The following is a 14,803-nucleotide window of genomic DNA, read 5'->3' on the forward strand; positions in this document are numbered from 1 at the left end:
TAATCCAAGAGATATTTCTACATCTCAAACCTTCTAAGTGAGCTTGACCTAATTGATCCCCCTATTAGTGGGAGAAGATTTACTTGGACCAACGGTCAATCTAATCCAATTTGGGTTCGCCTTGACCGTTTCCTTTATTCCCACAACTGGATCTCTTTATTTCCCAGATCCACTCAATTTGTCCTCCCCAGATTTGGCTCGGACCATTCTCCCATTTGCCTTGATTTTGGAGATCATTCTTCGCGACCCCGATCTTTTAAGTTTGAGAAATTTTGGTACAGCGACCCCCAACTTGTCTCCCTTATACAAGATTGGTGGACGGATTCTAATCATGTTGGCTGTGGTGCCTTCATTTTCTCCAAAAAACTTGCTTACCTGAAATCCAAACTTCGCTTTTGGTCCAAGAACACCTTTGGAGCATCCAAACTTTTCAAATCCAGTCTCCTCTCTGAACTTAATGCCATTGATGTCATTGGTGAAAGTAGACCCCTCACTGAGGACGAATCCTCTCGTCTCTCCCAAATCCGATCTGAGCTCTACGCCATCCTAAACCAGGAGGAAATCTATTGGAAGCAACGTTCTAGAATTACTTGGCTTAAAGAAGGGGGTTCTAATACTAAATTTTTTCATCATGTTGCAAATGGCGGGAGAAATCTAAACCTTATATCTCGCATCTTTTCATAATGATCATTGGATTCTCGGCAATGAGCAAATTGGTAGGATCTTCACTTTGATCATTACCATTCTCTCTTTAGCTCACCCCTATCCAAAGCAGATTCCTCCTCGACTGGCAATTCCTTTTTGACTATAAAGAAAGAGTTGATCTTTCCCATCTTGATTCACCTTTCACTCTTGTTGAAATTAAACAAGCTGTTTTCGATCTCAACCCGACAAAGCTCTGGCCGGATGGATTCCCTATCCTCTTTTTTTCAAAAACACTTTGGACCACCCTTGAGGATTCTATTGTTAAATTATCACGAAGACTTTTTGAGGGCTCTATCAACCTTGAGCGCATTAACTGGATCAATATCGTTCTTATCGCAAAAAATAACGTGCCAGGAAATGTTGCTGATTTTAGACCCATCAGTCTTATCAACTCTACCTGTAAAATTATTTCTAAGATTCTTGCTAATCGGCTTAGCACAGTTATCAGTAACCTAGTGGACGATTCTCAATCAGGCTTTATTAAAGGAAGATGTATCGCGGAAAACATTGTTGGAGCCCAAGAAGCTATCTTTAATTTACAGAAACGGAAAATCCTTGGATATGCCTTCAAAGTGGATTTTGCTAAAGCCTTTGACTCTCTCGACTGGAACTTTCTGCTCGATATTCTTGCGGTTAGAGGATTTGGGCCTAAATGGATCTCTTGGATTCATACTATCCTTAGCACTGCCAAGATTCAGTTCCTCATTAATGGTACCACTCAAGGTTATGTCAGATGCAAAAGAGGTTTGAGGCAAGGTGATCCACTTTCCCCTTTACTATTTGCCCTCGCTGCTGATGCCCTGAGCGCAATGTTCTTTCATGCACTACGATCTAAAGTGCTTGTGGGTGTACCTTTGAATCAATCGGTTAACTTTTGCCACTTTCAATACGCTGATGACATCTTAATCTTCTCTGCTGGAGGTCAAGAAGATCTTCTTATCATTAAATTAATTCTTTATCTTTTTGAGGGTTCTTCTGGCTTATCCATAAATTACTCCAAAAGTTGCTTGTACTCTACAAACTACGGATTCCAACCACACCACTCTTCTGCCAGAATCCTAAACTGCTCCAGAAATTGTCTACCAATTACTTATTTAGGGATTCCTCTTTCTGGTCGAAGACCAAGGCGTATTGACTGGGCAAAACTCACTGGCATGGTCCGCTCCAGACTCACTTCTTGGAAAGCAAATTACTTATCTCTGGGTGGACGGCTAACCCTTGTGAACTCTGTTCTTTCCACCATTCCAGTTTACTGGATGTCTGTCTTTAAACTCCCTATTTGGGTGATCAAAGATATTGATCAAATCCGAAGAGATTTCCTTTGGAAGGGCCCTGATCTTGGACCTAAAGGAATCAGTGATCGCTCGGAATAGGATCGATAGACCACGCGACATGGGAGGTGAGAATTCTCAACCTTCGAGAATTTAATAAAAGCTTTACTTGGGAAGTGGTGGTGGAAATTATCTTGCAACCCCTAAGCGTGGGTGGGCTAAAATCATTCAATCTAACTACTCCTTCAACGTTGCAAACGGCTTGTTATACCACACTCCTCCTAGAAATAAATCTTTTTTTTGGGCCGGTGTGACCTCCACTTTATTACCCTTCTGCTCTTGCCTAAACAAAACTATCAGAAGTGGTTCTACCACATCCCTTTGGTTTGATCGTTGGCACGTTGGGCTTGTTCTTAAAGATATCTGGCCAACTCTCTTCTCATGATGTACTTTTTCACGGGATAACCATTAGGCAATTTTCTCAACATCTAAATAATCCTGAGATGCTATTTCCTTCAGTCTCACGCGACATGTTATCTCCTCTTACGAAATTATCACCCGATTGCTCCCCTAATCGGGGACTGACACTCCTACACGGGCTCTAGAAAAAAATGGAAATTTCACGGTCAAATCTTTTTACAATTTTTCTTATTGATGGTGGCTGCATGACTAAGCTCGCTCTCTCTTACGGAAAAATTCGTTGTCCTAGAAAAATTACCCTCTTTTGTTGGCTTGCTGGGGAAGACAAAATTCTTACTCTCACAAATCTTTCCAAGAAAGGATGCAATACTCTAAATTCCTCGAGATCACATGTCCTTTGTCATAATGCCTCTGAAAGCCTGAATCACCTCTTTCTCAACTGTGATTATTCTAAGCGTATTTGGGCATTTTATTCCCGGGCTTTAGATTTAAATTCTTCACCTCAATCAATTACTCTACTGTGGAACACTTGGCTACCAACTCTCACCTCTGAGCACCGTATACTCTGGGACCTTATCTCCCGTGCAATCTTGTGGAACATTTGGATTGAACAAAATACGCGTATTTTTCACTTGAATGCGTTACCGCCTTACAACATTATGTTTAAAAGTGCTAATATGCTTCTCTCTTGGTTCTCAACAGCTGCTGATAGCCACCACCAATCTCTCAATGAAGCTTCTCAGAAGATCAAGCGCTCACTCAACTTCCTCAGCGCTAGAGGCCCAAATCCTGTTGGAGACTCCGACCCTAATGCTGCTCAGGAGTAGTTGCTCCTGATGTCTTTCTAGGAAGGCCTGAGATGCCAGACGGTGTCTTCCGCCTACTTAGATTTATCTCCTCGTCTCTTTACTTCATTTTGTTGTATCCTGTTTCTCCTCACCCCTGGTGAGAGGAGTTTCCTACTTTGTACTGTCTTTTCCTATTTAATAAATCTGTGGTTTATCCACATTTATCTCAAAAAAAAACTTACGGAAGATATACGAAAGGTATTAACTAGAAATGTGCATGAATTTATTGTGTAATTCTTGAGAATGGCAAAGAGGAATCTATTGCAAAAGTTAAGAAGACAACAAAGTATGTAGGTGATTTAAATTTTGCTATTTGTGAAAAAAATTGGAGTGCATATTGTCTTGAGCATTCATATAATTTAGTTGTTGATTCAAGAAAAAGACTGTGTTGAAGCATATAAGAGGAACTCGAGAAAGTCAACTTAATAGGGTATGAATTTTAATTCTTTTCTTATTAGAAGCAAAACGTTAATTGATCGATCTATTGTTAAGAATCATTTATTTATTTATTTTCTAAAAGGTCGTCATATCCTATAAATAATGAATTTCTCACAGAATTGTTTGAAAGACATAGATGATAATGTACAATCCAATTTATTATCAGAATACTAATGAATTATGTTTGTGGTATGAAGAGAAAGTAAAGGTTTATTCAATATTGTAGGTAGTTAGCTAGGTTGAAGGCCTTTTACTAGCTGTTTGCTGGTGCCTGTAATTTTCGGGTGATGGTGACTTATTCCATGTGTACATTTGTAAATATTACTGTCGTTAAACTGCAAGGTAAGTTTTTCAAAGAGAAATAAATAAATTAATTAAATAAATTAAATCTAAGGCACGTGCTAGCTGGTCAGTTGATCGGAATTGCAAAGCTGTATATTGAGCTTACTATAGTTTTGAAGATCTATAAATAAGTATGAGGCTTCATACACAAGTAGGCACAAAGCAAGCAAGAGAAAAAAAAAAAAAAAGCTAAATGGCATCAATGGCCATCCTCATCCTTTCCTTGTGTGCCACCCTTGGGATCCTTGCACCAGCATGCAAGGCCACTGAATTCGTTCTCTACTCAAACCCTGACACTGTCCTCGTCCCGGGCAAAAACTTCTCATATGACTTGACCCCCATCGGCCTCCCTTACGGTCCAGCGGATCTGGTCATGCGGAAGGACTGCAACCTGGTGAACCACTACAAAGGTGAATTTGCCTGGGCTAGCAACACAAGCGGAGCTGCAGACTACTGCTACCTCACGGTCAGCAACTACGGCGCTGCGGTCATCAAGGGCAACTACCACTACCCAGTCTGGACCAGCCCCATCACCAGCAACATCTCCGGTGACTACGTTCTAATCCTTCAGTGGAACGGCGGGCTTGTTGAGGTTTGGATCTGAGAACTTGAAGAGGAAATGCAACTGTTTGATGAAATGCCTCTCTATGTCATCAACTGGTTCTCCCGGTCAATGCACACAAGAACGAAGACTTTTTAAAAAGTAAAATTGACCAACCAACCATAACATCCCACTTCTATTCATTTATATCAAAAACTTGGGCAGACAAGGAAACACAAAACTAAGCAAGCATTGGCCAACCCACTGGCCTTTACCCCATTGGTCATAACATAACACAAAACTAACTAACATTGGTCAGTTACTAACACCTAGAGATTACATTAATTAAATACTAATTCTTTTCTCCAAAACACAACTACTTCAAACTGCCAAGTTGACTAGCTTCTCAGCTCCACCAAACTCCACCATTTTAGTCACGGCATAGCACCATCCCTGTAGGACTCCCGCGCCCATTCTCCTCGCGTATCACCTGCGAACCCTATGAAGCGGAGACCCCCACCATGCCTGTGATGGTTGCTAGCCAAGGACACCAACTCCACCAGACTGTGACTCTCCTTCAATCACACCCTCAACACCCTCCTCTGATTGAAGAGTTCTCACCCCAATCAAGGATCGCATGAGCACATGCTTCTCTGGTGGAAGCGGCTTGGTAAACAAGTCTGCAAGTTGCTCATCTGTGGAGCAGTGATGAAGAGAAACTACATTATCTGTAACCAGACCCCTGATAAAATGATAACGCACGTCAATGTGCTTTGTTCTCCCGTGATGTGCAGGGTTCTTGGCCACAGCTATTGCCGATTGATTATCACACCACAATCATGTAGCACAACTGATTTCATACCCACATTCTTCTAGAATTCTCCGAAACCACACAATCTGACATGCTGCTGATGTTGCTGCGATGTACTCAGCCTCCGTGGTTGATAGAGCAACTATCTCTTGTTTCTTTGAACTCCACGATACTGCACTTTGGCCCAGATGCAGCAACATCCCAGATGTGCTCTTCCGATCAAACAAAGATCCTCCCCAATCACTGTCCGAGAATGCCTCTAACAGTCCATCATCACCTCTTGAGAACCACAGCCCATACTCCTTAGTTCCCGCTAGGTATCTTATCACTCGTTTTGCAGCTGTGAAATGCTCAGAGCTTTGGACCAATCATAAATCTGGACAGATAGCTGACAGCGAAACAAATGTCAGGCCGAGAGTGTGTAAGATACAACAGTTTACCAATAAGACTCCTGTACACCTTTGGATCTGCATACTCATTTTCTGGTGTTACCTGTGATCGAGTATTCACTCCCATTGGAGTAACAGCAGCCTTGCAATTCTCCATCTTGAGTTGTCTCAACATACTCTCAATGTAATTCTTTTGTTTAATAAATATCCCACCTGAAATCTGCTTGACTTCGAGGCCCAGGAAATAGCTCAACTCTCCTAAATCAGACATTTCGAAGGTCTTCATCATTTCATCCTTGAAATGATCAATTAGAGCAGTGGACGAGCTTGTATAAATTATATCATCTACATACAAGCTCAGCAACAAGCAATCTCCATTCTCTTGCTTCTTCCTGTACAATGTATGCTCACATTCACTTCTGATAAACCCCTGCTCTTGAAAATGTTGATCGATTCTACTATACCACGCACGGGGAGCTTGTTTTAAACCGTATAGAGCTTTCTTCAGTCTATAGACTTCACCTTCTCTTCCTTCGATTGCATAGCCTTCAGGTTGCACCACAAACACTTCCTCTTGAATATTTCCATTCAGGAATGCAGATTTCACGTCGAAATGGAATACAGGCCACCCAGCATGTGCAGCAAGAGCTAGCACAAGCCTCACTGTCTCCATTCGTGCTACAGGTGAGAATACCTCCTCATAGTCTACTCCAAACCGTTGTGAAAACCCCTTGGCCACCAGTCTAGCCTTCAGCTTCACAACATCTCCTTGAGCATTGATCTTTGATTTATAGATCCACTTCAGGCCTACTGCGTGCTTCCCTGAGGGGAGTTGACATAATTCCCATGTTTTGTTTTTCTCTATAGCAGCAATCTCAGCATCCATTGCTACTTGCCATTCTTTATACTTCACAGCTTCTTGAAACATAATTGGATCACCTGCACACAAGGCAAATGTGCAAGTATTGTAAATGTCAGTCAATAATCGAGTCTTCCTTGGAGGTGTGTCCTCCGTCTGTGCAGTTTGAGATGTCTGGCTTTGTACATAATTTTCTCCACTTCTTTCTGCATCACAGCCGATATTGTCTCCCTCCACAGCACATGAATCTTCACCTGCAACTTCAATTGAGGAAAATTGTTCACCCTCCTTGCTCTCACCCCACCTCCACCGAGACCCTTCATGAAATACCACATCTCTACTCACTATAATCTTGAGAGTGGTCGGGTTATATAGTTTATATGCTTTGGCTTCAGAGCTATACCCAACAAACACGCATCTTTCTGACTTGTCATCGAGTTTCTGGTGTCTCTGTGAAGGAACTAAAGCAAACGCTACACATCCAAATACTCTAAAGTAACTCACATTGGGTTTAACTCCATGCCAGGCTTCATACGGTGTTTTGTTGTGCAGAGCAAACGTTGGTGATCTATTGATGATGTGCACTGCTGTGGCAATTGCTTCGCCCCAGAACTTGATCGGCAGCCCCCCACTTTTAATCAACCCTCTTGCCATTTCAACAACGGTCCTGTTCTTGCGTTCCACCACCCCGTTTTGTTGAGGTGAGTAGGGAGCTGTAAACTCTCTTCTGATTCCTAGCTTGTCACAGAACTCCTGGAATTCATTTGAAGAGAATTCCCCTCCTCTGTCACTCCTTAGTGCTTTTAGTTTCATGCCAGTCTGCCTCTCCACAAGTGCATGAAACATCTGAAATTTTGTGAATGCTTGAGACTTGTTTTTGATGAAGAACACCCAGCACCATCTGCTGTAATCATCCACAAACAAGTAGAAGTACTTGTTTCCTCCGAGGGATTCTTCGCTCATTGGCCCACACAAATCCATGTGCACGAGCTGAAGACATGAGTTGGCTCTTCGTGCTGCACCTCTAGGAAAAGGATTCCTTGCTTGCTTTGCTATTACACAGTCTTCACAATCCACCTTGTGCTTCAACTCAGGTATTCCTTTCACCATGCCCTTCTGAGCTAGAGATGACAGGCATCTATAATTCAAATGCCCGTATCGTAGGTGCCATAATTCATCCAGAGCTTGACCTCTCGCAGTCATAGCCATACCTTTAATCCTTGCAACATCTAAAGGAAACATATTATTCCTTGATCTAGGGATAGAGATTACCTGACTTTTCCCTTGGTTGTTGCAAATGGTGCATTTGTCTTTATCAAACATCACTGAATACCCCTTTGCTAGTAATTGCCCCACACTCAAAAGGTTATGTGCAAGCCCCGGTACATACTGGACCCCGTGCAGCTTCTTCTGAGCTCCTGACTGAGTGATAACAGACACTGTCCCCACACCTTGAACCTTCATCTCTTTATCGTCTCCAAGTCTCACAGACACTTCCTGCGATTCATCAAGGTTGCTGAACAGCGTCCGGTCTCCCGTCATATGATTCGAGCACCCCGAATCGACAAGCCACACTGAACTTGAAAGATCATCAGTGGAGCAACTCGCCATGAAGAGATTCTCAGCCTTGTCTTCTTCTGCTACAAGCCCCACCCCCTTCTCAAGTTGTTTTTCTCTTATCCTGCACTCAGCCTTCATATGACCAAATTTTTTACAGTGAAAGCACTGTATATGGTTTTTGTTTTCAAAACCTCTTCCTCGTCCACCTCGAGACCACCCTCTCCCGCGAGCGAAAGATCTCCCGCGACCTCTTCCATCTCCCCAAGAGCTTCCCGGACTTCCCCCTTTGCTGTGAGATGCGCTGGAAGCTTCATTCTTCACAAAGAGAGCTTTTTCACCAGTCTTCCCAGCTGCCCGATTTACTCTAACCTCATGAGCCTGTAGTGTCCCGCAGAGGTCATCGAGAGAGAGCGTTGCGATCTCCTTCGACTCCTCTATCGCCACTGCAACCCAATCAAATTTTGGCGCCAAGCTTCGAAGAACTTTGGACACAACCTCGGGTTCTTTGAGCTTGTGACCAAGAGCCTTGATCTGGTTCGTGATGGTGACCACCCGAGAGACGTACTCCTGCACACCTTCATCATCTCTCATCTGGAGAGTTTCAAAATCTTGCCGAAGTGCTTGTATCCTCACCGCCATTACCTTTGAGGTCCCCTGGCACTGCTTCCTCAACGTTTCCCAAGCTTCATGAGCCGATTTTGCTTCCGAGATCCGATCCAAGTTTGGACCGTCCACAGCTTGCTGGATGATACTGAGAGCCTTTGCATCCCGCTTCTTATTCTCCCTCTCCATAGCCTCATCTTTCGACTCAGCAACTCCCTTCTCCACAAGATCCCACAACTCCAGAGATCTGAACACTGTCTTCATTCGAAGACTCCACCTGCCATATTCTGGTCCCGTGAACACCGGAACCGATGGCTGAGAAAGGGTCACCGGAGACCCCAGTGCCGCCGGAGTGCTGCTCGTCGCCATCCCTAGCTCTGATACCAGTTTGTTGAGGTTTGGATCTGAGAACTTGAAGAGGAAATGCAACTGTTTGATGAAATGCCTCTCTATTTCATCAACTGGTTCTCCCGGTCAATGCACACAAGAACGAAGACTTTTTAAAAAGTAAAATTGACCAACAATCATAACATCCCACTTCTATTCATTTATATCAAAAACTTGGGCAGACAAGGAAACACAAAACTAAGCAAGCATTGGCCAACCCACTGGCCTTTACCCCATTGGTCATAACATAACACAAAACTAACTAACATTGGTCAGTTACTAACACCTAGAGATTACATTAATTAAATACTAATTATTTTCTCCAAAACACAACTACTTCAAACTGCCAAGTTGACCAGCTTCTCAGCTCCACCAAACTCCACCATTTCAGTCACGGCATAGCACCATCCTTGTAGGACTCCCGCGCCCATTCTCCTCGCGTATCACCTGCGAACCCTATGAAGCGGAGACCCCCACCATGCCTGTGATGGTTGCTAGCCAAGGACACCAACTCCACCAGACTGTGACTCTCCTTCAATCACATCCTCAACAGGGCTCGCCCCCTACGGCCCCAGCATCTGGTCCAGCACTAACAAAGCAGAGTTCGGCAGCATTGAGATCAAGAACGAGACCAAGGACTACGTGGTCTACTCGTATTCAGTGCTGCCAATTGGACCCATAGCCACGTATAAGGACTTTCATCTGGTCCTTGAAGACAGCTGCAACCTTGTCCTCCGCCGCACTGATTCTGGCAAGGTGTTGTGGCAGACCAACAAGTACAGTGACTGCCATGACTGCTTCGTCGAGCTTGATGGCAACGGCGAGCTGTTTGTCAAGCATAGACGCCGGGAGATACTGTGGAGATCCAATTCCAGGTCTACACCAGGCCTTTACGTGTTTGTGCTGCGTTATGATGCTCGTCTTGTCATCTATGGCTCTCAGATTTGGACTACCAAACCCTTCTGGTAATTAAGAGCCTGACCCTGTGCATGGAATTAAGCACCTAAGTTTGCTAGTTGAATGAAATAAAATGTGTGGGATCACCTCTTTATCTTTTACCATGAACTGCATATGCTTGCGTGTTACCCTAGCTTGCTGTCCGCTTCATATATCTATCAACTTATTATAATAATAATAATTATAATAATTGAATTCAACAAAATCGTGTAATAAATGGTCATGTGAACATCAAAAGATGAACAAAAACAAAATGACTTGTATAACTTGATGAACTTGTTTTACCAAAACTAGTTTTATCAAAGCTGAAAATATCATCACTCGTCTTTTATAACCATGTTTTGTTAGAAACACTTATAAATATACTGTAAATTTTTTGTTACAATATAAGTAGGTGATTTGATTGGATTTAATATTGTTACATAATTTTTTTATATACAAAATTTTTTTTTATATTTTTATATGAATTGCGCAAAAACTAAATTTCAAAATGAGTCTTCTAATTTTTATTTAAATTAAATTTTATTTAAATACAAGGTGTTTACTAACCTTACCCAAATTTATTAGAACTCAGTGAAGAATAAATTTTTTAAAAAAAGTAACAATAAGAATAGATTAAAAAACTCTTAGTTTATAATAAAAAAATAAATATTAAATTAATTTCTATAAAAGTACTCTAGTTTATTTTGAAATAGACTATTAATGAGATAGAGAGAAAAAATAGGAATTTTAAAAAATTAATTCAGATTATAGAAGATTGATTAATCATTAAATTAAAAATTAGACACCTTAATTTATTATAATAAATATATTTATTGTAATTATAATTATGAGAGTTTAAAAAATATGGTTTTAAAATTAATGACTTTATAAATGTGTGTGTGAAGTTTCAAATTTTTATATTTGAAAACACAGGAGGATTCCCTTGAATGCAACTTAAAAATATCATCATGTAATTTTGTATTTCCAAATGGACTTTTAAATCTGGAATATTGTTTGACGATATGTATTTAAGGTATAACCTAATTATAGGATATTACTTTTTTCGTTTTTTTATGTATTTCATTACGGTGATATCATTTTGATTATTTTTTAATTTTTTAATTTTTTTATTAATATAATTTCTAATGATGCTTTTTATTTTTATTCATTAAGTATTTTAATTATTTTTAAATTGTATATGTATATGATCATAAAAATATATAAAAAAACTAAAATATCTTCATGTGAAGCTGACATGAAATTTGGATGGGATCCTCAAATTTTGGGATTTTGACTTAAGACCAAATCCCCTAGAATAATTTTTGAAAGATAATAATATCACTCGAGTTATAATTAAGGAGTTTGAAGTCTCAACAAATAAACATCACTTTAATGCACCTTTTGCCACTGTACAAACTCTTGCCATCCAAGATGATGAATATTTTGTTATTAAAATAGATAACTCATGATTTATATTAAAAATAATAATTAATATGAAAATGATTAAATAAAAAATGACAATTAAAGAAAAAAATTTCAACGAATGATTTTGTGGGATCATTCAACCTCTTATTCATCAAGAATCACAATATTTTTGTGTTAAAATTTACAAGGTGCTTGTTTATTTAAAAAATCCCTTAATTCCCATGACTTAAACTAAGATTCTGTTTTAATAATGGCAGCCATTCTACAAACTGGTTTCGAAGTACAGTGCGCGATGAGATTTTCAAAGTCATATGAAAAACACACGCATTGGTGATGCATATATATGCAAGTAAAAATTGGATTAACTAACTGAGCCACGAATTTTGGATCCCGTGCACTGTGAGTTAACGAAAAGTCAGACACCGACACAGAGATAGAGAGAGAAGTGTAGAGTTATGATCATGCAAAAAGCAATTAGGGCATTCATTTTATCACAAGTGGAGGGAAGTCGGGAAATGTCACCTCTCTGAAGTAGGAGAAATGATATCACTTTCAGGATTTATGATATTCATTTGATCGAAATTAAAAATAGAACCGAAGGATTTGGGTGTTGGATAAAGTTATATGAGTTTAAAAAAGATTTAAAAAGTGAAAAGAAGTTAGTTTTTATAAATTGACTCACTTCTCCTTATTTCATTAAAAAATACTGAAGTGAGCTTAGTTTAAAATTCACTTCAGTCGAAAGTGGGGGAAATGACACTTCCCCCCACTTCAACACAAGTAAATACCATAAGGGGAAAAATCAGACCACTTCTTTCATTTTTTCATGAAATGAACGCCTTTTAGGAGCCGTTTGATTCGCGGTAATGTAAAAAGATTACCACATTTGGCATTGCACAAGTGGTAATCTTGATGGTATGTAATACCACATTACCAACTTATAAATATTACAAAGAAAGTTGACAATTCTATTATCACCAAATTTGGTATCTATCTTGGATTACCGTGGTAAACTTATAACTTTTTATATTTTAACAGATTAATTAACATGACAGCTAAATATGACAATGAACTATTACCGATAATAAGAGTTCCCAACCAAATATGGTTATATCAAATTACTGTAATATTTTCAACAATATAAAATTTTCACTCATATTATCATGTTAATCTTATTATGTGATAATATATTATTACCATGAATTAAATGGTAGAGCAAGTGACAATTAAAAAACATACAAAAACGATGGTCACGTGTACGATTCTTTTCATTAACAATGCAAGTCTACCTAGCGCAGGCCATTTGTTTTGGGCACGTCTCGTCTGTTGGAGCTGATAGCAATGTAGGTAGGATATTTATCGCTTCGTTAATTGTTCAGCGCTGATCACGGGTTCGTGACACATAGGTTTCGCATCGTTACTTACAACGTGCTTCTCGTGAGCTGATGGTTAGAGTATGCGTGCGTCGTTGCTCCAATGTTCAATAGTACCAGTACTAATAAATACTATAGTTGTGTGAGATCAATTACTTCCAATCGGGGTTGGTGGGGGAGGAAACGGATTAAATGTGTGAGGCCGATTGGAATATGTGGGGAGGAAACGGATTAAATGTGGGGAGGCCGATTGGAATAGGTGGGGAGGAAACGGATTAAATGTGGGAGGCCGATTGGAATATGTGGGGAGGAAACGGATTAAATGCGTGAGATCATTTACTTCCAATCGGGGTAGCTGGGGAACGAAACGGATTAAATGTGTGAGATCAATTGTTTCCAATCAGGATAGGTGGCGAGGAAACAGATCCAGTCAACAGACTTTAATATATACTTCCTCTGGTGTCTTTTTTTTTTTATTATTTATTAGTTGTTACATTTTGGAACTCTTTTTTATTTTTTTAATTTGTCAAATAAAAAATTTTGTATATTACTAAATATTTTTTTAAATTATTTTTTAATTTAATATAGTTACAATTTTTAATAAATCACAATCAATTAAATATTAAATTATATACTCCACTAATGAGGTTTTTAATATAGGTAATTTTAAAAATTAATAAAATTTTTATAAAATATAAGTAACCAACTAGCTTTAATTAATTTTTTTTAATCATAAATTAAATAAATATGACAAATAAAAAGAAACAAATGACGCACTATAGAGAATTCATTTTTCTGCGTGTCCGATTCATTATCTATTTATCATATCTTTAAAATTTCTTCGTTTTTTCAAATTTAAAAGTACGTAATAAGTGATGTGGATAGGATATTGAAAAATTAGGGAAGCGAACCTATAGTATGAACTATTCACACCTCATATATAAATACATATAGACTATACTACTATATTAAAATGAAAATGAAAGCACAACTAATGAAGTACTCATGATATATAATAAAGAAAAACATATTAATCAACATTTTAACATGTGGCGATATGTCATAATTCCTATTGCATTATTGTAATAGCTAATTATAAATTTATGAGAACACAAAAATATTAATCAGCTTGTTATTTTAACATGTGGTGATATGACAAGATTCCCGTTGCATTATTGCAAGAGTTAATTATAAATTCATGAGGACACAAAAAAAGTCAAAAAAACATATTAATCCAATATGTTATTTTAACATGTAGTGATATGTCAATATTCTCATTGCATTATTGTAAGATTTAATTATAAATTTATGAGGACATAAAAGAAATCGATCTAAAGGAAAAATTACTAATTCTATTTTTTTTCATAAATAGATTTTTGGTGGAGTAATATGGCAGTACTAATTCTAGGCTATCATGAGATATTTAATTTAATTAGAATGATGAAGAAATATATAACCGAAATATCTATTTTTAAAAACATATATAAAATTAAAACAATACAAAGGTGTCAACCACACAAGACATCAATTATGTCACGCATTAATTGAAAATTTATGAGCAAAGGCAAGAGATACCCTACCACAGGTCCACAAGGATATAATTCTGACCCTAGAGATAAAAAAACAGATATGGATGATTGCCATTAACTAAGGCCCATATTTATATGCCATAATGGATTCTGAAAGTCTCACAAATGGAAGTGGACCACTTCGGAAGTTCATGACACCATTCACGTGCTTCCTGGGTTGTGTGTTGTTTATTGCAATTGTATGACGTGGATACGTCTCGCTTGCAACAACAACCCATCTCTTTACAATATAATTAAGGAGAGAGAAGTAGTGGTTTGAAATCTAGACGCAGCCACAGACTGAAGAAGCTAGCTCCAACTCCA

General features: G+C 38.9%; 1 protein-coding gene across 1 annotated transcript; it reads left to right on the forward strand.

The window, feature by feature from the left end:
• Positions 1-4,189: 4,189 nt before the first annotated feature.
• On the forward strand, positions 4,190-10,259 carry LOC120281834 (mannose-specific lectin CEA-like). Its single transcript, XM_039288527.1, has 2 exons — positions 4,190-4,605; positions 9,728-10,259. Exons 1-2 carry the CDS (start codon positions 4,218-4,220, stop codon positions 10,141-10,143), a joined length of 804 nt encoding a protein of 267 aa, XP_039144461.1. The 5' UTR covers positions 4,190-4,217; the 3' UTR covers positions 10,144-10,259.
• Positions 10,260-14,803: the final 4,544 nt, after the last annotated feature.

This window comes from Dioscorea cayenensis, chromosome 18 (genome assembly GCF_009730915.1).
Source record: "Dioscorea cayenensis subsp. rotundata cultivar TDr96_F1 chromosome 18, TDr96_F1_v2_PseudoChromosome.rev07_lg8_w22 25.fasta, whole genome shotgun sequence".
In the NCBI taxonomy this organism is placed as follows: domain Eukaryota; kingdom Viridiplantae; phylum Streptophyta; class Magnoliopsida; order Dioscoreales; family Dioscoreaceae; genus Dioscorea; species Dioscorea cayenensis.